Genomic DNA, 24,719 nt, shown 5'->3' with positions numbered 1-24,719 from the left:
ATGCACAAAATTATTAAAAACATTAGGTATAAATTTATCTTCAGATTATGTGTATAAGGTGTATACAAAACATAAATGAATGTCATGTTTAGATTTGGATCCCATCTCTAAGCTATTTCATTATATATATAAAATTATTCCAAAATCCAAAAAAATTCCAAAATGCTTCTGGTCCCAAGCATTTTGGATAAGCGAGACTCAAACCTGTATATGTATTTTAACATATTATATATGAATCCCCTGAATTCTAGAAGTACCTCCAACATTTCCAGCAAATGACCCTAGCAAGAAATGAAAAGGGATAGAAAAAGCATGGTGCACAGTGAAATGGCATTTTTAAAAGGCCATATCCACTCTGGGGTCTTGTTGCTTTGTAATTATCTGGAATAGCCTCTGTATAAAGGCAAACTCCATAAATGTTGAAGATTCTAAGAACATAAAATTAAGCCAAGGAGGAAAAACATTAAACCCTGCTGACAGTTTAGGATTCTGTTCATGGTGAGTTTTACCTGTAAATGTATTCAGGATTCAGACATAAAATCCCAGTTAATTAACTTATAAAAACAGTCAAATATAAATAATGTAGTTGAATTATAATTCATAGGCATGCTCTGAAAGTGGTAAGCTATCTACAGACATGATTTAAGCATTTATAATGTGCCCTTTGACCAGAAACAAAGATGCTGGATTACTGCCCAGGTACCTGGAAGAAAGCCATAAGTCCAACCATAATAATTAAGTAGAAGACCTGTAATGCTTATATTGACCCCTGCTGATTTAAATTTTCTTTTCTTTTCTTTTTGTATTGACAGTAAATTGATATAACAAGTATAATGTTACACACTAATATCAATATACTTTGGTACTATATATTGCAGTTTAGGACATAACCAGCATCCTCTCTCACATTTTAACCTCCTTCCAAAATAAGATGGATAGCCCCTCCTTCAAGAAATCACTATATTCAGATTACCCAACAAAATCTGACCATGGGAGTCAGAGAGGTTTCATAAGATGTAATACTTATAAACAAGTGAATATGCTTATACTGTAATTCTACAAAATATATAGGGAAAAACTACCTTTTCTTTATTCTGTTGGTATGCTAACTCTTCTGTGTCTGCTTTTCATGACATCGGTATCTCCACTTGGTCCTTTCTGGACAGGATCAAGTGAGAGTTCACTTAACTGTTGTCTAATCTTTAGGCCCTTGGGGTATTTCTCATCCACTTACACCAGCTTTTCTGCATCATGTTTTGGCTAGAAAATAGCATGGGACATTCTGCCCCCCAACTTATATAACTTTGTGTGGGGTGCAATAGTTCCCGGGGGGGGGGGGGGGATGCAATTACTTTGTTGGGACAACCTTTTTACCACAGCTGTTTCTTGTCTGCTAAAAAAATACTGTACGTAGCAGAGGCAGAGAACTAGAAGCACTGTTTAAAACTCCTCAGATGACAATATCATAAAATTCCTACCTTGTGAGACTAGTTCTCTGTGAATTCTGCTATAAAACGTTACTCAGGGATGCTAAAAGACCTTGCCTGCTAGTAAGAAGGTTTATAATCATTTAAGAGTGCCTTCGATATTGACTGATTCTAGATGGGGAGATTGATATTGTATCACTGTAACACAATACTGGTTTGCTGAAAATGTAAATAATGACAAAGGAGATTTTACTTTGTGTTTAATCATGGTTTGTTGTTGTTAACTGCCTTCTTGTCGATCTTGACCCATGGCGACCCTGCTGAAGAGACATCTCCAAGACTCCTGTCCTCCACTGCTCTTCCCAACTCCTGCAAACTCATCATCTCTTTAATAGTCCATCCATCTAGCATACAGCCTTCTCTCTTTCTACTTCCCTACACCTATACTAGCATTATTGTTTTTTCCAGTGATTCATGCCTTCCCAAGATATGTCCAAAGTATACCATCCTAAGTTTTGTCATCTTGGTTTCTATGGGGGTTTCTGGCTTGATCTGCTCTAGGACTCATTTGTTTGTCTTTTTGGCTGTCCATGGAATCCTCAGCATTCTTCTCCAGCACCAGATATCAAATGAATGGATTTTCTTCCTATCTTCTTTCTTAATTGTCCAGCTCTCACATCCATACATAGTAATAGGGAACAATGGCATGTATGAGTCCCTCCCCATTCTTAATCATGGGACCTATGTATTTCCATTACCATATGTAAAAAGACAAATTTCAAAGTCAGAAATAAAAGTTTTATTTTTAAAAATTTTTCTTTTTAAAATAAAGGTAATAATAATAATAATAATAATAGGCTGCAATCCTATTCACGTGGAGCAGTAAGCCTTGTAAAATTCATTAGGACTTTATTCAGGGTAAAAATGGATGTAACTGAGTTACATGCCTCTCTAAAGAGCTTTCCAAATATATACCTTCTATAGACATATAACAATCAATAATTACATCATGGATCCAAACAGATATATTTAACTTTCCTTTCACAAACTACTACTCTGTTCTGGTATGAGTGGAGGTAATATTTTGATATGAAATACAATTTAGAAATTAAAAATCAAAGCAAAATAGTTTCCACTATACATAGTGCCACATACCCCCCAATAGAACCTTAATGGTCATCCTGTATCCTCCGATAGCACTGATTACTGTATAAATGAGCCAGTGTGGTATAGTGGTTTGAGCATTAAATTACGTCTCTCAAGATCAGGGTTTGATTCCCCGCTCAGGCATGGAAACTACATGACCTTGGGCAAGTCACACACTCTTAGCTCCAGAAAAAAAAATTATAGGTTCACCTTAAGGTGACCATAAGTCAGAAAGTACTTGAAGACACACAACATCAACAGACCTTATAATTACAGCACAGATACTTTGCTTCTGTAGAACACAGGTGACTACTGTTGGGAGTGGCTAAGCATCCATAACCACAACCAATGGTGTCTATAAGTGAAATAGCTGAGCAAGGGAGCCCTAATGATTAATGGCAATCCACACAAATGTATTGGCATGCAATATCAAAATGCCAGTAATCTACAAATCAACGAAATTGGGCTAGTCGGTGAAGTAATCCTGGTTCCAACCTTGCCAAGACTGGAAAAGAGGGCATGTTTTAAAAAAATGCTATTCATGGAAATTTATGCTTCTTTTCCCTTCCAGTGCACAGTGACCTGCGGCCAAGGCCTGAGGTACCGAGTGGTTCTGTGCATTGATCACAGAGGGATGCATACGGGTGGCTGCAGTCCTAAAACAAAGCCTCACATCAAAGAAGAGTGCATAATTCCTACTCCATGCTACAAGCCCAAAGGTAAATCATGGAGCCACAGTATCATTAATAATGAAAATTATATTTCCTCCTTTAAAATAAATACCTTTTATGCTAATCTGGTAGGGCAATATCATCAGTATGCAGTGTGATTTAGAAGCTCTTGGGCTTCATTTGTCAACCCAGGAGTGTCTGCTGGGCTTTATAAAAATAGCTTTCATTGTATACCTTCATGTTGCAAGCAGACTGAGCATAGAAAAAATTTACATGGGCCATTAGCTGAATATAGGTGGGACTGAATAACCGTTTCTCCATAACAGACTGTATTTATGGGAAGAAGATGGAAAGTAGAAACTAAATTGTTACTACCTTCAAAGAATGGGTGGTAGTGATTTTGTAATGAGGAACATTTTCCTTTCTCGACGTAGCATGGGCATTTTCTTCTGGCTTTAGGTAACAACGTGTCAGAATTGAATTTGGACAAACAATTTTCATCAGAATTGTGAGCACAGAAGGAAACAGTTAAAGGAAATCTTCCCTGCATATTGTGATTTCAGTCCCAGCTGGAGGCCCTGTTGCTTACTATGTATCATTTGAAAGAGATGGAAATGTTTAGCTTGAGAAGAGATGCTGAAAAAGTGATATAACAGCAATCTTCAAATATTTGAATGCATGCCACATAGATAATGGAACAGATTTGTTCTCTGTTGCTCCAGATGGCAGGGCCCAAACCAGTGAGTTAAAATGATGAGAAGGTGAATTAAAATTAAACACGGAAAGTGGTGGTTTCTCAGTCTATTCGAGGTTATTAAGCAGAACACATTAACCTATCAGGATGTTATACCAGCAGATCTGCTTTAGCAGAGGGTTGGATTAAATGACTGTTAGGACACCCTTTGTCCCTGTGATTCTGTGAATTGTTGGTGCTCTTACATAGCAACAACCTGGCTATTGCCTACTGTGTTTGTATGCTAGAACCAGGAGTACAGAGGGTTAACCGAGTGCCTTCTTTGTGGTGGTATTCACTTGGAGACAGGCTCCCCAGGTGACTCATTTGGTGCCCACCATGTTGAAGACCTTTTGATTTTTCTAGTCCTTTAAAACATGAGATGTTATCACTGAATGATTTGTGTTGATCTTTTTACCTGGTGATATTATTGTTTTGATTTTAATGTTGTATTTTTATATCTTTTATTTTGTATTCTTTAAGCTACACTGGGGAAAATATTTTTGTTTCTTAGGAGCTGTGCATAAAGACTTAAAAATAAATAATATTTATTTATTGAGCAAATAAATAAATAAACTATTCCAATTCCTTCAAATAAATCTTCAAATTCTGGCTGAATCAAGAAACTGAGTGGCATTCTGAATTTCAGATATTGATTCATAACCCAGAATTACAAATCCGTAACTGCTCTCTATTCACTAAATCTACATAGTCATGAATGTGGCACTATTGCCACAATCATGCATGCCCCTCAAAATTACTTTGCATGGCAGCAATTGCACTGAGAGACTGTGGTCTGTTCAGCTGCTGACTGTGGCTCAGGAGGAGGACATTTCTACCTCCTCTGCTAAGAGGTGAGACTGAACAATCAGAAGCAGGGCCCACATCACAATTCTTTGATGCAACTTCACTTACTGGTATGTTGACGGGATGAAAACATCTTCTTCCTGTGCCCAGATTGCCAGCTGAACAGACCTCCATCTCTCAGTGTGTCTGCCACCTGGTAAAATATGTTGGGGGTGAGTTGGGCCCAGAGACATTCCTTAGTTACACGTATACAACTAAGTAGGCAATGTAGACTCAGGTTATAGAATTGTTAGAATTGCAATTGATTGTTCAAAAATGTTGATAAAACTAATGCATAAATTCTATTGATAGGCCTGACTTGAACAGACCCATTGAATCTGTTGGGTTTATCTATGAGTGGACTCACCATTCAATAAATGGGTTTACTTTAGATGGGACAACCAACAGATTGCCGGCCAATGTAAAAAAAGATAATTGAGCCAAATGTATGAATTTTTAAAATTATATGGTATTAATTTTTTGCTTTCTTGCATGGTAATTCAGTATCTATGATTAGAAGAAACACTGAGGTCTTAAAGAAGCATTATGGCCTTTGTTGCTTATATAGATTAGGTGTAAATCCCTATAGTGGATCCACTTTTATTAGGGATGTGCTTATTTATCAAGTCTACAACCATGGGATTCCTCCCATGTGTACCTCCTTGTTGCTGATTCCATCAGGTATTTATATTGTTGTAGCTGTTGCTTTTATGGCAGAGATGTAAATTTTGCATTTGTTCAGAAGATATTAAATTGCAAGTCACACCATCCCTCACCTTTTGCTTGAGCTATCTAAGTCTACAAAGATGCACAGTTTCTACCCGTTTAACTCAGTCACTTTCTTTGCTTATATTGTTTAAATGTGAACATATATCCAGTTATATGGCACATATGAATGTGAATTGTATGAGTGTATGAATCTCTGGCATGCAGATTCCAGTGCCCAAATTGCATCTGTCCCATGAAATGCTGAAAGTGTGGACTAAGCCTGCATCTACACTTCAGAACTAATGCAGTTTGACACTGCTTTAACTGCCATGGCTCAAGGCTCAATGGCTCTGGGATTTGTAGTTTTGTGAAATATTTAGCCTTCTCCCTCAGAGAGCTCTGGTGCTGCCACAAACTACAGGTCACAGGATTCCATTGGATGGATCAATGATAGTTAAAGCAGTGTCAAACTGCATTATGTCTGCAGTGTGGCAGCAGCCTAAGACAAACCCATTGGAGTCAAGGTAACTTCCCAAATCGATTCCCCTCATGGAATGCAAGTTGATATTTATTTATTTTGCATTTTCAATACTCAAACCGATAACGCCAAACCCATGCACAAAAGCAAGACGTCTGTAAGATGATAGGCCGGTGATTTTCACTTGAAACTGCATCTTTTTGAATTCTATTTTGGGTTATTCTCCAACTTTTTTATTGTTTTTTGATGGAAAGAAATGTACAAGAAAATCCCTTAATCAAAATAGATGAAACACTATGCTCATCATCAGCAACTGTTAGAGCTTTTTGCTGTCAGTGATGAAACTGCTTAAAACATGTCTTAGCAATTAGACTTGGAAATTAAGCCAATGTTTACTTTCAAATAAGTACTCATGTTTCTGCTGGTAAAGTCCTCCAGGTATCACACAATTCTATTGTCATCTTTTTGCCTAATTTATTTATTCATTTATTAAGCATTTATATCCTGCCCTATATCCAAGAATGTCAGGTCAGTGTACAAGTAAAATCAATTAAAAGTTTCAAAACAATCTCAAATTTTAAAACAATAAAAGTAATTTAAACAGACTAAAGGCATAGTAACCAATTTAATAGGTGACAACATGTTTTAAAAGTTTAAATGGTTTAAAACCATGTGCTTGTAAATTTTGAAATAAATCAATTAGCCCCCCAAAGGCTTTGTTTAAAAGCCATGACTTTCTATGGGCTTTTTCTCCCATGTTTTTTCAGACTCCAAAATATGTCTCTGTTTTTGTGTGTTCTGTACGCATTTCTTTATGAAAGAATGAAAGAAATAAAATATTTCAGCCTATATCCTCTCTAGAGGTAATTTCTTCAAAAGTAAGATCAGATGGCTTTTACCACATGAAGGAGTATTCCTTCGAAATGCAGGTTCAACATCTTGTCTATTTTAATGTTCAGTACACATGATGGGTTCCATATGGATGGTGGACTCTAGAGTCACATTGAGTCAAGAAGGCAAGTTTTTTATGTTAACAGCAAGCTGTTTGTGGAACTCCTTCCCAAAGGGCATTAGAGTGGCTCCATCCTTTCTGACCTTCCCAAAGACAATCTGAGCCCTTTTATTTTGTTATACTTTGGATTTCAAAATGTTTTTAGCATGTTTTAAACTAACAATTTATTTCTCCTCTGTTTTTATATTGTGAGCTCTTTTGGTACGTCATTTTGGGAATTTTGATGGGCAGACAATAATTTGTTGTTGCTGTTGTTAAGTGCCCTCAAGTCAACGTTAATTCATGGTGATGCTGTGGATTAAACATCTTCAAAAATCCCTACCCTCCACTGTTTTGCTCAGGCCATCTCTGATTGAATCCAAACATCTGGCATGTGGTCTTCCTCTCTTTCTGCTGCCTTCTATCTTTCCTAGTGTTATTGCCTTTTTCAGTTATTCATACCTTCTCATTATGTGGCCAAAGTATGACAACATCAGCGTAGTGATCCTGGCATCCAAGGAGAACTTGGGCTTAATCTCTTCTAGAAGCTATTTGTTTGTCTTCTTGCCCGCTATGGTATTTTCAGAACTCCTATCCAGCACTACATCTCAAATAAGTTGATTTTCTTGTCAACTTTCTTCATTGTCCAGCTCTCACGGTACATGGTGATGGGGAATACAATGACTTGAACAATTCTCACTTTGGTGTTCAGAATTATATCTTTACACTTTAGGATCCTGGTCAATTCCTTCACAGCTGCCGTTCTGATTCCTATTATATTCTAATTTCTTGGCTGCAGTCTCCATTTTGATCAATACTTGATTCAATATATGAGAATTTCTTGATTATTTCAATTTCCTTCTTATCTAGGATGAATTCGTATAGATCTTCTATGGTCATTATTTTTGTTTTCTTAATATTCAGCATTAATCCTACCTTGGCACTTTCCTCCTTGACCTTCTTCACTAATTGCTCCAGGTCTTCGTTGGTGTCTGCTAGTAGTAGTGTGTTGTCTGCATATTGTAGGTTCTCAATGTTCCTTCCTCCTAACTTCTCTTCTCCTGCCTCTGAGTTCTGCATACAATATTTTCTGCATACATGTTGAAGAGGTATAGTATGCAGCCTTACTGACCCCTTTTCCTAATGGGAACCGTTCTGCTACACCATATTTAGTTCTGATGTCAGCCTCTTATTTTGAATACAGGTTACTCATATTTTATTAATAATTTTAATGATGATGATGATGATGATGATGATGATGATGATGATAAGCAGTAGTCAAATGTCATTGAGTCTCATGAGTCTCAATTTAAGGCCGATGCAGACCAGCACAATACACCAGTTTCCCAGTGCTCAGGCAGTGCACTGTTCAGACAGTGCATGCTGTAGGAGTGCCATGTAGCCACACAGCTGACCACATGTGGGCCAGCTTTCTCGCGCTGCAGCAGCGCAACGTTTACACACTGCACACTGCAGAAGTGCCGGGAAGTCACTGCTTGTCAGGAAACACCGGCTTTTTTCCAGCACAAAAAGGAGTAGTGGATAAAAGCTGCTGCTTTTTATGCTGGAAAAAACCCAGAATGGAGTTGCATCACCTGCCCCTTTGGGGTGGTCTGTTTCACCCCTTACTCATAAATACATAGACTTATAGGCCTAAATTTAATCATTAGTTCTATAAGGCAGATCCATGGAGTCAATGGAATTTATCTACACATTGATTTACTGTTCAGCAATATTACTAATAGAGCTGAGGATTTTGGCCATAGTCCACCAACGTGTTAGACAAACTATTGCTCAAGTGTCTCAAAAAAAAAAAATAATAATGTCAAATGAAAAGCTGTGCTGTAGGTTGGAAAGGATGTTTAAAAAAAAAGTAAATGGTCAAAAATGTGTTTCCTGAGTGTCAGGAAACCTGGCAAGGAGAAACTTGGAATAGTGAGGATCTTCGCAGTTTGAGAATTAGATTGCTGCCACAGTGCGGAATTAATGCAGTTTGACACTTCTTTAACCCTCATGGTTTCACCCTACGGAATCCTGAAAATTGTAGTTTGTTGTGGCACCAAAGTTGTGTGACAAAGACTAGCTCATGAAACTACAAATCTCAGAATTCCATAGCACTGAGCCTTGGCAGTTAAAGCAGTGTCAAACTGCACAATTTCTGCAGTGCAGATGCAGCCTTATTCTGCACAAAATTGGCATATGGATTTCAGTGCAGAAAATGCAATTTTCTCCTCAAAAAAAACTTTGTGCAAAATTTCATTTTGAATATTTTCTCAGTTATAGCATATTCTGCACAGGAAGCAGCATTTTCTGCACAGATCATTAGGTACTACGTAGTACTGTAACTTTGATGGTACATATTGGATTCCAGCCATGCAATCTCAAACTCCATTTACCAGTAAACAGCCTCTGGGATTGATAAGGATTTATTCCTTCGTCAATTAAGAGTGGCTGCCTGAAGTTTCCATCCCCTCTCATGAGCAAGATAGGCAGAAAAAGAATTCCATCACAAATCCTCATTGCACCAGAGATCGCCCATGCAAGAGGAGGTGGGAATGTCAGGCAGCCATTTCTCAATCAACAGGGGAACGAACTCCTGTCAATCCCACCAGCTGCCTCTTGGGAAATGAGATTTGGGGGACTTTCATGGGCCTTACATAGCCACTAGTTTATGGGCTATGCAGCGACCATGAAAGTTCCTCCAAATCCCTCTTACCAATAAGCAGCTGCTGGGAATGATGGGGGTTTGTTTCCCTGTTGAGTTATATATTTTTAAAAATATTTTCAATCCATGTTGAAAACCAGAGGCTATGTAGGAATCATGAATACATAGTATGATGCGAGTCCAAAGGTAGGCAACCAAAATGGTGAAGGGTCTGGAAACCATGCCTTATGAGGAAAGACTTAATGAGCTAGGTATATTTAGCCTGGAGAAGAGACAGTTAAGAGGTGATATGATAGCCCTGTTTAAATATTTGAAGGGTTGTCAAATTGAGGATGGAGCAACCTTGTTTTCTGCTGTTCCAGAGAATAGAACCCAGAACAATGGATTCAAACTACAGGAAAAAAGATTCCACCTAAACATTAGGAGGAATTCTTGACAGTAAGAGCTGTCTGACAATGGAACACACTCCCTCAGAGAGTGATAAAACCTCCTTCTTTGGAGGTTTTTAAACAGAGGCTGGATGGCCATCTGTCTTGAGTGCTTTGATTGTGAGTTCCTGCTTGGCAAGGGGGTTGGACTGGATGCCGGTGTGGTCTCTTCCAACTCTGCAATTCTATGATTCAATGTAACTAAGGTTACATATTTATAACTCTCCCAACACTATTCAAGCCAAAAATTTTGTACAGAGAATGTGGGTTACTGCATAGTAAATGCTGTTTTCTGTGCACACATACATACACAAAAATGCAAATTTTGCACAGAATAAGTCCCACACTGTGAATAATCTTTGAAAACAGCACTGTTATTGACGACTTTCTTGCAGCAGGGAGAAAATTGCTAAAACTGCTCAATGCTTCCTTAAAGAACAATATTAGCAAAGAAATATAGTTGACCCTCCACAGATCTTTATCTATGGATTCAGCTATGTGTGGTATGAAAATATTTTTAAAAATACATAAATTCTAAAAAGCAAATCTTGATTTTGCCATTTTATAGTTTAGGTCCAGCCTACGTATGGGATTGCCTTCTCCTATATAATCCATCCGGCACAGTGAGGTCCTCAAATAAAAACTTACTGCAGCAAGCTAAAACTAGGCTGGCTGCAGTTATCCAGAGGACCTACTCTTCAGCCGCTCCCAAATTATGGAATAGCCTGCCGGAAGACATTCAAAATACCACTAGCCTTGAGTGCTTTAAAAAGGCAGTCAAGACATATCTATTTCGGCAAGCCTTTCCAGATTAAGATCCTTGCATTCATTTATTGGAATATTGCTCTTACTGCCTCTCCTCTGTTTTAATAATTGCCTTAACAACTGTCTAATAATTTAATTGTATTTAATTGTGGATGAGAGGGTTAGGGAGGATTTGGGATATAAGGAAACTTGCGGCTATTGTATTTGTAATGTAAGCTGCTTTGATCGTTTGGTGAAGCAGGATACAAATAATTTTTTTATTATTTATTATTGTTATTTTATTTAAGGGCCATCATTTTACTATGCCTTTGCATTTAAGGGGACTTGAGCATCCATGGATTTTGGTATCCACGGCAGGACCTGGAAACAAACCCCAGTGGATGCCAAGGGCCCACTGTATATCCCTGTTGTGGGGGCCTATGTGTTGGTGGGAAGGGAGATCTCAGTAGGTGATAACTTGTTCTTTGTTTGCTTAATATCCTGCCATTCTCCAGGATTAGACCCAATAACATGCAGTAGTCAGAGCCTAGCAAATGTTGCAACATCCTGTGAATATTCTGTGAGATCTGAAGAAATAAGTGGCTTCCATTGCTGAATTTATATCACCCTGTGATTGTTAATTCTTCATGCATTTTTTATCACAGTTCTTTTTCTCTGTCCTTTAAAGGCCAGGCCCTAACATATTCAGTTCTAGATGAATCCAAATCTAGGTTCATTTAAAACTGTTGTTTGGCTTTCAAAGTAAGTATTTCATAAAATATTTTTAATGTATATACTTGGTACCAATCTAAGACTGGGAGAAAAAATATGTACCAGCACTGTTTTATATCATAAATGACAGGGAAAGTATTCAGCTCATTCTCTGAATTCACATAGTTGATAAACTGATAAGCTCTGACTGGAAAGGCATCACTGAACTATTTTAGTATTTGTCTGTCTCTTGAAATATCACTCATCGCATCTGGATATTCTTCTATGTCATAATAAGCCATCAAACTGAAGTTTCGTGTAATGTTTTTCAGATTGTAAAAGTTCAAAATGTACACTAGGTTCTTTTCCTTCATTTCTTTTTTTTAACCTTTGATCCACCAATGCAGGACTATGAAGGCTAACATAAATTTGGGGTCATTTTATGCATTACAAAGAGTAGTGAAAAGAATAACACAAAGAATTTTAAAAATGTAGCCTTGGAAGGGATCTCAATGATTTTCTGGTCCAGTTCCGACAATTGAAAATAATCCACAGTTAAAATTTAGCTGACAGATGGCCAGTTTATCAACTATGTGAATTTGACTCTTTTTAAAATCCTCCAACAAATTAGAATCCACTTCCTCCCAAAGTAGACCACTCCACTGTTGAACAGTTCTTACCTACAGAAAATTATTCCTAATGCTTAATGGAAATCTTCTTCCATGTCATTTGAATCCATTGAGTTGTTTTAGACTGGAGAAGCAGTTTACACACTTACAATTTCTGCCACTATTTTTAACAAGTGAAAAGAGTTAATGCACATCTCCCACATGGGAAAATGTATGAACTCCTGCATTGTAGCAGAGGAATTCTGCAGAACAGATAGAGACTGTATTCATATGCTCACATCTTGGTTTGGAAAAACATTTTGGCTGTGCTTCCTTCTTTTGCCCACACACAAACACAAAACAAAAACCAGAAGTTCTATAGTGAACAGTATTTTTTTTCCATCTGAATTAGGAAATTGTGAATAACAGCTTCAGAATAAGTCAGGATAGTAAACTATGGGCCTGAACAGACAGGCCAAAATAAAGCTGCTTCGGGTCACTTTGGAGGTATGCTGTTTAAATGACATACGCATCTTAAGAGGCCAGAAGCTGTGCCAAAATTGCACTCCTGTCCTTAGGACTGAAATATGGCTTTGGCGTGGCTCCTGGATTCTTAGGACGCATGCATCATTTAAACAGCATACCTCCAAAGTGACCCGAAGCAGCTTTATTTTGGCCTGTCTGTTTAGGGCCCTATGTTTTGAAGCTGGTTTAATAATATAGCGTGTTCCAGAGCTATTCCAGCTGCTTCATTCAAGGTTATCTCATAGGCCCACAAAGTTCTCAACTGTTTGGGATCAGGGAGTCCATTCACATTACCCAAATATAATACTATATTTCATGTTAACTGCCAAGGCAACATCCCATGGTATGCTGGGACTGGCAGTTTACCGGGGGTATTTATAATTCTCTGTCAGAGAACACTAGTGGCTCACCAGACTACAGGCTCCAGGAGCCCATAGTCATTGTCATGGCAATTAAAGTGGAATATAATATTACATTTGTGTAATGTGAATGGGCCCTAGGACACATAGCAGGCCACTTTCTTCTATGCATGCTCATTGATCTCTACCATCTGTACTCTAGTCTTAATTGGTCATTCCACGACCAGTAGAATGGCATCACCTAAAATCATAAAGGCAGGCTTTTATGCGGATGATTACAAATTTGGTAATCTGAGGCTCAGAAAATGTATTGAGTGTTAAATGCCTCTTAAAATACATTGCCTTGCATGGTTCACAATTATTATTTACTTTGCTCTGTCTGTTTATTAGCTGTCGATTTCTTTTTAATCATGTATTATTTCAAGCTGGCATAAACTATGTTGTCTTTTCATGTTGTATTATATAATGTAGACCACTTAGAGATTTTATTGCATAAAGTGGTATATAAATACCATCACTTAAACATTTTTTTTTAAAAAAAAAGAGTGATTCAAAGACTTCCAATCTGTTGGTTCTTACTATGAAAGACAGAGCAAAGAGTCTTCAAGTGTACTACCAAAGGGTCAGTCATATCTCAGCTTTGAAGTCATGGCTATAACCACCTGAACTTTCCCAGTGACTTACAACAGCCAAGTCCAGTGGTCACTGAAGTGTGTGTGCACTCTACAAACACTACCTGTTGTTTGATGTTTTGCTCCTGCCAGATGTTTTAGTTGCGAGAAATAAATGAGCACAGAAATAACTCAGGTGGATTACATTACGAAAAGTGTGCTTCACATTACTATTGTGCATTTCATCTTTTCTCGTAATTATTTCTACAGAAAAGCTTCCCATTGAAGCGAAACTACCATGGTACAAGCAAGCCCAGGAATTAGAAGAAGGAACCATGGTATCAGAAGAACCAACGTAAGTCTTCCAAACATAATTTACTGTAATTGCATCAACTTGGATCTTGTTCGAAGCAGTTCATTAAAGCAGAGCACAGGGAAATTTCTTTTTTGGACTACAACCCTCCAGAATCTGCTGGTCACTGTGGCCACTAGAAATTCTAGAGGAACACAGTCCAAAAAGAATTTTTCCCAACTTTTATAGTTGATAGATTTCTTACAATCTGGAATAGATTTCAATCCCATTGAAGTTGGGATATTTTTGTATACCTCATAATCCAAAATGAAAATGTTTCTGGCTCTCTTATGAACATTTAAATCCTAATCAATGTGGTATAGCTATTGGACAGGGTAAGCCGATTTTCTAAAGGCTTATTTTATGACCTACAACGCCTGTAACATATGAAGTTTTTAATCAAGTCATGCTGTTTTTCACTCATGGTTTTGTGATGGTGTTTGTTTATTTTGTTTCAAGTAAACTAGTGAATAAGAGCTGGTTCAAATATTCACTCAATACACTATTACAGAGTCCTGGCCTGACTATGTGCTTGACACGTTGCATCAGTTTGAAATCATTCACATATCAAAATGAGTTCACAGGGCAGGCTTGCTAAGAGCCAACCTTGATAATACATTCACAATGAGGATACTAATTCTAACCCATCTTGGTGGTAGTATTATTTTTAATCAGTTTATAAGATAGGACATTGTATTATAGGTTTCCCTGAATTCTCATATTGGGATTTGAAAATCTCAGTCTCTCTCGTTGTGTTTCTCCAAATCTGTGTTTCCTACTTTTACTGCATTTTCCCTAGCGTCATCATTTATTTATACATTTCTCTAAGACTTTCTCCAGTCAATAAAGCATATTTGTGTGTATTTTTTTCAGTTGCATAGACTTTTAGCAATTCACATTGTAAAATGTGCAAATAGTTTGGTGTGTAATTTACTTCTCCAAAATGCTATGTAAGCTTCACAGTTTTGCAGATTTTTGAGGTGAGTTGCATTTCTTTGCATCTCAGAAACTGTGAACTCCTCTATTTCCCCCCTCAAGACTTGATTTCAACAACAAAAAAAGCTTGACTTACTCACAGTTACCATCTTGAACAACTATCATTCCATATATTTAGACTGTGAGTAGTATCACTTATGCAAACAAAGCTGGCACCGCCCTGGCAAAAGGGGAGATTCAGTAGGCTTGTGGGAATTCCAAGGTTTGTAGAAGTATAACACATCTCAAGGGGGAAATATCTTGGGGGAAGAGCACTAGCAACCCAAGGAGGCCTAGGTATGTTCACTTCCAAAGAATGCTGATTGAGTGTTGTGGGGGGAAGGAGGAAATGAAAAGTAGAGAGGAGGGTGAATGGAATGGACTGAACAGCAACATTTTCTTTAAGGTCCCACTTGTGTCCAATAATGCATTATTCATTCCAGAAAATGTCTCCAAGCCAAGCATTTAAAAGCTTTCCTCCTTGAAATAGGAAATATTGCTTTGAAAAGATTAATTCTAGGGTCTATTATATATGACTAGATTATGTAGATACCAAACTGGGATGCAATCCAGAAAACAGCCTTTACAGTGCCCTTGTGATGTGAATCTGGAGACTACAACTGCTGTCAGCATTGATGACTAGCCAGTGGGGTGAGTTGTGGTGCACAACTACATGAACTGTGGACCATGGGCCACGTGAAACCCGTGGAGCCCAGTTTTGTGACTTCTGAAGCCCCCCGCCAGCTCCCCCCAAAACCCAACCTCCCAAATTGACAAAACATCTGCCCCAAACCAGATAAAAATACTCCACCCCAACAAACCCTATTGAGCGCTGTAGCCCCCCCACCACCACCACCAAATATTTCCCATTTTATTTTATTTGTTTGCTGCCTTTCTCCCAAAAGGGACCCAAGGTGGTTCACAACAACAACAAAAAATACCATAAAAATAAAACTTAAAACACATAAAATCATCCAAAAACATTATTAAAATATATTTAAAAACCACATTCTCCTCTACTGTCCTTCTGAAAATGGTGACAGGAAGTAAGATGAGATCAGTTCTTATCATCATTTTCAAAGAGATTGGAGAATAAAACAGGGACACTTGATTTTATTGTGTGAGAGGATATGGCCTGCATGGGGTATACTGGCTTCTGGATCCTATGCAGCTGCCCATCCCGTCTTAGAGTAGTTATCTGCAAGAATTACAAACAGGTTAGAAGAAAAATAAGCATGGCTAGCACATTCCTACAGGGCTAGTCAGGGAATGAGGGTGGGTTGGTCATCCTTTATGTACCATCTACGCAGCCTCCCCACTCTCATTCTTGATCTTGTTAAGAACAGGGTAGCAATAAGGCATGACTTTCTTAATGTACATTGCTTGCCCAGGGAAAATATATGCATGGCAGTTTTTCATTGAAAGTATAGCCATATATATATATATATATATATATATATATATATATATATATAAAATCATCTCAGAGTTTTTCTCTGAGCAGCCATGCTGGCATGGCTGACACAAAATTGAATGAGTTATAACAGAGTCAGCTGAGCACAATAAGGAAATAAGATGGTTATATATGTATAATATTGTATATTTTTTTATAAACAGGATGTAAATGTTATGATCAAGTTATATTTCAGTGCTGGTATATATTTTGTACGTCCTTTCTGTTCATTTATAGGGAAGTGCCAGATGTACACTTGAATGTTTTTTATTTATTTTAATTTGGAAGCCAGTTTATGGATTTTTGAAGTTTTTTCTCCCCCATTAAACCACTTTTCTAAATATGTATTTAACAGAGTATAATTACCCTTCAGCGTATAATGGGAATTAGGCACTGTCAACATGTGTGTCAAATAGGGATCACTTTGCTTATACTGGAAAGGGATTATTTGAATCATAGCCCATATTTCTGCTGGAGAGCATTGAAAAAATAAGCTAGAAGGAGCCACAACTCCAGATGAAGACTCCCTCTAACTCATGGACTCATTGAGAAAAACCTAGTTCTGAGTGCTGATAATTAAATTTAATGTGGCTTTATGGCTGGAGTGGAGAAATGATGACCCTCGAGATGTTGTTGGGATGGAGAACCTGTTAATCCCCAGATTTGGCTGAATTCAACATCAGCCAGCCTGATGGGTGATGGGATTTGGAAGCTCGTTCCTAACTTTGTAAGAAAGAAACCTCCCCAATCTGCTTTGTTATTGCATTCTTTCTAACTGTCAGTGCAAGAGATTTGTAAATAGCAATATAACTGGGTTTTTTTTCCCAAGGGTACTGCGATAATGTTAAAAGAAAACATGGGGGAAAGTATTTTGGACAAATTGCAAATACCATATGATTCCGAGAATAATAACCTTTGGACTAGAAAAATGAAAAGAATCCAAGGACTTAAGAATTTGATTTGTACTCATAAGCACCTTCTTTTTGAATAGATATGTTTTCTTTGCAGAATTTTTCCATCTGTGAAATGGGAGTAATATATTTTGGATTGCTGAAATGGGTCCAAAACACACTGCAGAAATAATCCAGTCTGAGACCGCTTTAACTGCCTTGGCTCAATGCTAGGGAATTCTGGAAATTGTAATTTTGTGAGACATTTAGCCTTTTCTGTCAGAGAGCTATGGTGCCACAATAAACTTCAACTCCCAGGATTCCCTAGTACTGAGCCAGGGCACTTAAAGTGGTCTCAAACCGGATTATTTCTGCAGTGTGTTTTGGACCATGGTCTTTGTTATCATCTCTTCTTCCTTCCTAGGGCTATTGTTAAAAGCCTTCCCCATATAGCACACAACCTGTAGAAGGTGAATTGCAGAGGATATTTTATTAGTTCTCTGGGAAGCAGTGGACATTTGCAAAGTTGTTACTTCATGTAGGGAACTAAATGTTTTTAGGTAAATATGTGTAGCATGATAAGCTACAGCAATTCCTTTTTATTTCCCTCTTTCCTTATCCAGGGAAGAGGATGCAGGGTATAATGTCTACATGGGGAGTTGGTTCTTACTCAAGAAGGCTTCAGAAATTATTGGACTTCATCTCCACAAGAGCTGGCAAGATTTTCTGGAGCATGAAATCCAGTAACATCTGGAGTTAACCTCTATCTCTCCAATCCTGTTGAGAATCACTTACAGAAAACACCTTCACAACTGTCCATTAGAAAAGATCTTGATCTGACTGGCTTGCTACGTTACATCACTTCCCATCTCCACCACTCACAAAAGAAATTACCTGCTTATTTTACCCGTTTCCTAAACTGTGCAACCATACAGAGAGTAAGATAAACTTCCCTTCACTGTGCAGTATGATTAAAACCGTCCTCCCTCCAAGCTTGCTATAAATAAATGTTAGATAAACCTTAGATATGAGGTGGTATCAATTTGCATATTCAGCAAGAAGAGAAAACATCCAAGGGCAGGGGGGACAGAACTTAGTACATTCTTCTTTCTTCTTGGGGCAGATGAGCTGCTTTCAATTGACATGTGGAGCAGCAGGAACAGGATGCAACTACCAGTAGGTGCCTCTTGCTTAGATAGGGTGCGATCCTAACAAGCCAAGATGTGCCAACTGTGCCATGATGAGGCCAATCGAAACTGTGCTTGATTCAAAGCCATCCAGCCCAGGAATGTTGAAAAGCACTTAAAATTATCTTTGTCTTGGCCTCTCTTTGTTCCAGCTTTTTTGTTCCATCCCTGGGCTGTTTAAGATTTGGATCTTGCACCCTTTGGCTCCTCCTTCACCCATTCTCTCCCTTCTTTTTGACTCTTCTGCTGGCAGTTCTTAGCCAGAAGAGCTATTCTGTTGGTAGACTGTTCTTCCAGCAGATCTGTGAGACTAGCTTGCAGAAGATTTATCTAGTTGAAAAGACTTGTGCCTAATATTAAACACTTATATGTGGGTTCCTAGTGGGATCAAAATTCTTATCAGATAAAACATTATACACACACACACACACACACACACACACACACAGCCAAATATAGGGAGAAGTGGCCCCCTTCCTAATTTAGAAGAATGTTGTGCAATCCCATATCTGAGGTAGCTGCCAAGTCAGCACAGATATATGTGTTTCAGCCATCAGACTTGCAAATAAAGCCTGTGTTTATCTTCCCATGAACAGTCACAAAATAAAGCACATTGTATACATGATACATAGATGAGAAAGGTCACATGGTATAATATATAAACTTCTCCACCCATTTTAGGGAAGGCTGCTTCTAAAAGCATTCTACGTGCATCATCCAGTTCAACACATTTTTATCATGTGCTCAAGCTGGGTGCAATGACAGTCCACTTTCCTTTCTAATTAGAAGAGCTTTTCTAATAAGACAATCTAAGAACCAAGGATACAGTAACTCCTAGACACATCCATTTCTCTGGCTGACATGTTATATTTTGAGCAAACTCAAGCTTAGTTGGTCTAAAGGCCATCAAATAGTTGAATAATTGTAAGTATAATATAGCACCTGAAACATCACCTCATCCCCATCATAACAAAAGAATGGTGACCTCATTAACTGCATTATACAATGAGCCTTTGGTATCTGCTGAGGTTTGGTTCCAGGACTCCCCATGTACACCAAAATCCATGAATAATCAAGTCCAGTTATATACAATGACATAGTTAAATGGTGTCCTTTATCAAATCAAGATTTGCTTTTTGGATTATTATTATTATTATTATTATTATTTATTTTGGAATATTTTCAAGTTGTGGATGGTTGAATCCGTGGATGTAGAATCTGTGGATACAGACTGCTGGCTCTATATGCAATAATCAGATATATGCCTAAAGATTTTACTTAGAGCTGATACTCCCTAAGCTACTCCCCTCAAATCCAACTGTCACTGTGCATAATAAGATTAGCCATGAAAACTGTGTTTATGTGAGAATAAAGTATACTCATAAACCCCTCTTGCCTTATGATTTGTTCCTTGCCAGATTATCACAATGATCTTGAAAAATATAGCATGCTAAAGAGCTAATTGAGGCGCTGGACATCCTTATGCTTCACTTCTTCTTTGGAGCCTTATTTAACAGCCTATTATGCAAGCTGGATTCAGAAAGACAGCCATCTTGACAGGAAAAACATGGACCCAATTAGTTTCCATCTTATTTGTTTTATCAGAGAGTTTGCAAAGGAGAGTATTTAAATGATTTCACATTGTAGCTCTTGGAAAGTACATTTGTATATTAACATGCTATCCAGATATTATTATTATTATTATTATTATTATTATTATTATTATTATTATATCTGGATAGCAGATGACATGAGGCCCATACAGTAAAAAGCAGAAGGAAATTTCTGGTATAGATCTATTTGAGCTTGAACCCACAGGGAAAAACATATCTTCAGAAAGGCCTGTAGACTTGAACCACTCAGTAATGCTTTTTTTTTCATTATCAAAGATTTATTATCAAAGTACAATAATGCTTATTAAACATAAAGACAGATTGTCTTTTAGATGTGCTTCCATTAAATCTTCTACTGGAATGTTGAAGAAGTTGAACAGGGGATGTAAAGTTGAAGGCTTTCACAGCTGACATCCATAGTTTTTTGTGGGTTTTTCAGGCTATGTGGCCATGTCCTGGAAGAGTTTCTTCCTGACATTTTGCCAGCATCTGTGGCTGGCATCTTCAGAGAATATTGGCATGGAAGTGAATGGGATATAAATACTGTGTGACCCTTATCTGAGAGGAAGTGATTTCCATGTTAATCTATGTGTTGTCTGTTGTTGAATGGCAAGGCCTCAGGGTGTCTGTTTAATTAATGATCCGTTGTCTGCTGGAAAAACCCCTGACCCTGGGTGGTTTTCTTTCGCACTTGCTGGGTCTTGATTTTGGAGTTTTTCAGAACTGGTAGCCAAACTTTGTTTACTTTAAGGGTTTCTTCTTTCCTGTTGAACTTGTCTAGGTGTTTGTGGATTTCATGTGCACTTGCCATAGGGTTGCCATAATTGTCCACTTTTACCAGGGACAAAATGTGGAACAAATTCAAGACCAAACTGTAGGACAACTGCAGGACAAAACTCAGCCCAAAATGTAGGACATTGAAGAAAAATGGTGGACCTTAAATGTCCTACATTTTGAGCTGAGTTTTGTCCTGCAGTTGCCCTACAGTTTGGTCTTGAATTTATCCTACATTTTGTCCCTGGTAAAAGTGGACAATTATGGCAGCCCTAACTTGCCACCAATTAGCAATAATAGGGTGAGGACATCATGTCAGGGATGATGGGAGTTGTAGCTCTTCACCCCTGGCTCTAACTCACCACCTTGTTATGCAGCAGAGCTGACCAGCTTTGGTCAGTGGTTAATGCTTTTCTTCAAAGCAGCAGAGTTTCAGAGAATAGGCTGAAGACCCTGACAAACTCTCCAAGCCTTCTCACTCTTCTTCCTCAGATGTCTCCAAACTTCTCCAGGATTCTGCTGGCTCTTATATCTTCACTCAAGACACCAGACAACTCAGTAGTCTTATATAAAAGATCTACTTTATTCTACTATATACAAATACTATATGCCCTACAAAATCACAATCTCCAATACTCCACAATATCTCCAAACTACTCCAACTACCCAACAAAAAACATTGGCAAACATTGCGATTATTATAGCCATTTTAATCACCACCCACTAGTCAGTTTCCACCCAGTGGGTGTGTACATTCATTTTGATTGGTTCACATAGTTCAACCCACACTTAAGACCAACCCAAGTATTTCATCATTTTACCTTGTACACTTAATGAATCTCAGGTGTTTCCAATTGTACATTCTATAATTCTGTCCTTGACTTTCAAGACTTCTAAATTACATTAGCTTTTTCACCTGTGTAGCTTCTTAATTGCTCTTGCTTAGTCATTGTGACTTTCACATACATATTTTATTTCTATTACTGTATGTTCCATGTTGCATTTTCCTTAACACATCAGTGGATGTTCCAATCCACATTTGGCAAGCCCACTGATACCAAGGGCAGACTGTAAAATTCATCTGCCAATCTGGTTGGCTTTATACATATAATAAGAAGGAGCAATATTGTCTCCTTTACCTCAACAGCAGAATGTCAGAGCTGTTCCTGTATCACACTGTTGAAGATATAGGCTTATGTTTCCTAGGGAGATCTGGCCAAACTTGTCACACACATACAGAAATCTCCTAGTTTGTCAAGACCAAACTAGATGTGACAGTAAAGAAGTAGTTGTCACCAGAGGTGTCAGTCTTCACAACCAGTTTTCCTCTCACTCTTGGGATAAGAAACAAAACCTAAGTGTGTTTTAATGTAATTCTGTGTATCTCTGATAGGCAGGAGGCAGGGAATTCTTATTTTCTAGTACCATAATGATCTGAACATTGTGCTAGATTTTATGAAAAGAGTGGGAGCAAGATGTGCAAGTGCATTTTGGTGAGATGTTTACCATTTCTAATTTAGAGAAGGATGAGACAGGCTTTTTCAAGCCTTTTCAGGTTCACAAATGTTTATTTAAACGCCCATCCCATTTGTGGATTAATCTGCAAATTTCTTTTAAAATTCCCACAAATATCTGTTGAAATACTATATTTAAATGCTTTTAAATATGCTTGCTTTAAAATATATTTTAATAGGTTTACATCAAGCTCTCCATTTGCACATTAAGGATGCACAAAAAGAAGCATATAACAAAAATTCTTACCCCAAAATTAGCCCTGAAGCTGCATGGGGCTAGATCAATAAGCCCTTTCAAAGTGAAATTTGCACAGATCAAGTCTCTCAAACATCCCTAACCTAGTTTGGCTCAATATCCTGAAGCACTGCCTGTTGTAATGTGAAGCCTTAGCGTTACACAAGATGCCACACATGGAGTCACATCCAGTATTGCACTGCAAGAAAAATAACATGACTTAGCATTCAGCTAGCATGGGGTGGAGGGAAACTTTGCCCTGTAGATGTTTTGGACATCAGCTCTCAGAAGCCGTAGCCAACCTGGCACAGATCTATTTGCGCTTCAAACCACAGGGAAAAACAGTTTCTTCAAAAAAGCCTGTAGACTAGAACCACTCAGTTAAGAAGTTGTGAATGTTGTAGTCCAAAGTGTCTGAACCACAATCAATCACATTGTTGTGAGGAAAACAAACAGCACATATAGCCCCCATGCCTTGAGATATCCAAATATTTTTTTCACATAAATTTGAACAAGAATGAAAACAACGTCTGTTAAGGATTTGTGCTTTGCATTAGTGAGATAATAGTGGATGTAAACAATGGAATCCCATAATTATTGCATTTCAAAACTAATTTGTAGAACTCTTTTTAAAAAAAAAAGGTTTGGCAAATGCTGACTACTTACCTGAGCAGCAACAAGTTCTTAAGTTGCTTCTTAAAACAGATTGTGTATGGCTGCTCCTATTGCAGAAGTTATGGCTCACTATTGCTTTAAAGAGTGTGTGCTTTTCTCCCAAGCCCACCAGGCTCCCAAGATGCTGCCCACAAAAGTATGTTATATTATGTGTTTTTCCACTCTGCATGAGCAGATATACTGCAGTAAAGATTCTCCAGTTTTTGTTAGAACATAATAGACATGTGCAAGTGTTCAGACTGGATCCATGGGGATTAAAATGTGTGGTGAAGATGAGGCCATGTATGCAAGTGCTGTCTATTCCCTATGTTTTCTGGAGATCATGGAAGTTGTAGACTAAAACATCTGGATGGCAACAGATCGGAGAAGATGTTTTAATGGGAATATTGTCTATGGATGTAGTCTATTGCCCATTAAGAAAAAATTGGAAGAACGTCTCATGGTTGAGACACTGGATCAAGTTATGAGCTTTTTCTTTTGGTCAGCCTATTTCTCTTGCCAGTACTTTCTCAATTTGTACTCCGGCACTTTGCTCCAGAGAATTTTAAAGATAAGTGGATGTGATTTTTCAGTGCCAAAACAAAATGTGGACATTCTCACAGCTAATAGCTGTTAAAATAATAGAGTACACCATGTTTTTTAAAACATATATAAATGGGATGATCTTTATCAGAGGAGCCATGTTCTTAACCACAAATGTTGAATCTGAAATATGTTAATTGTTATTAGTTGAAAGAATTCAGACTTTACTGTATAAAGAGGAAGGAGTTTATAAAAACAATTGAACGAACTTGACATTAAAAGGAAAGATAATGTAGCATTTTATTCTAATGGCAGAGAAATTTAAAAAATAAACTTTTAAATTGGGTATCATGTATATATATATGTGTGTGTGTGTGTGTATATGTATGTATATATATATATATATATATATATATATATATATATATTTGGAATTAGTTCATTATAATTCTTCCATTGCCAGCAATCCAGAATGTCCCAGTCCAAAACTGGGTGTAATTCCAGGATTCTCCAAGGGTTCCTCCAATGCTGAACAATGGGCCACATTACTGCCAATGCATAAGCTTTACTGATGGTAAATGATGCAACAGTCCTTTTGCTGATAGGGACCGGCATCCCCTCCCAGCCAATGGTAGAATTGGGCCCCCAAATAAATATTACCCAAACTATCCCTTGGCTGACCATGAAGCAGATCAAGGTGTGCAAGTTTGGGCTAGTGTACACATAAGGGTATTGTGTGCATTGCTGTGGGTTTTTGCACATTTGCATTGGCAATTAATTGTCTTCACCTTCCTATGCAAATTCACATTGCTTGCATCTATTCACCTTCTGTCTGCTGACGTGTGATAATTCACATTTATGCAGATTTCTGTGTATAT

The 24,719-nt window shown here is 37.8% G+C and overlaps 1 protein-coding gene across 3 annotated transcripts in view; it reads left to right on the top strand.

Annotated features, from left to right (window-relative positions):
• The window catches only part of ADAMTSL1 (ADAMTS like 1), a 443,438-nt gene that overhangs the window by 291,692 nt on the left and 127,027 nt on the right, over positions 1-24,719 (top strand). For all 3 annotated transcript variants that reach the window (XM_089489382.1, XM_089489388.1, XM_089489374.1), the window contains 2 exons: positions 3,145-3,292; positions 13,922-14,006. In XM_089489382.1, coding sequence (XP_089345508.1) covers positions 3,145-3,292; positions 13,922-14,006 — 233 coding nt within the window. The remainder of the gene's footprint in view (positions 1-3,144; positions 3,293-13,921; positions 14,007-24,719) is intronic.

Source organism: Sceloporus occidentalis, unplaced genomic scaffold (assembly GCF_023333645.1).
Source record: "Sceloporus occidentalis isolate IW3139 unplaced genomic scaffold, rSceOcc1.0.p SCAF_1, whole genome shotgun sequence".
In the NCBI taxonomy this organism is placed as follows: Eukaryota; Metazoa; Chordata; class Lepidosauria; order Squamata; family Phrynosomatidae; genus Sceloporus; species Sceloporus occidentalis.
The sequence above is the reverse complement of the archived record's forward strand: the minus strand, read 5'-3'. Positions and strand labels throughout refer to the sequence as shown.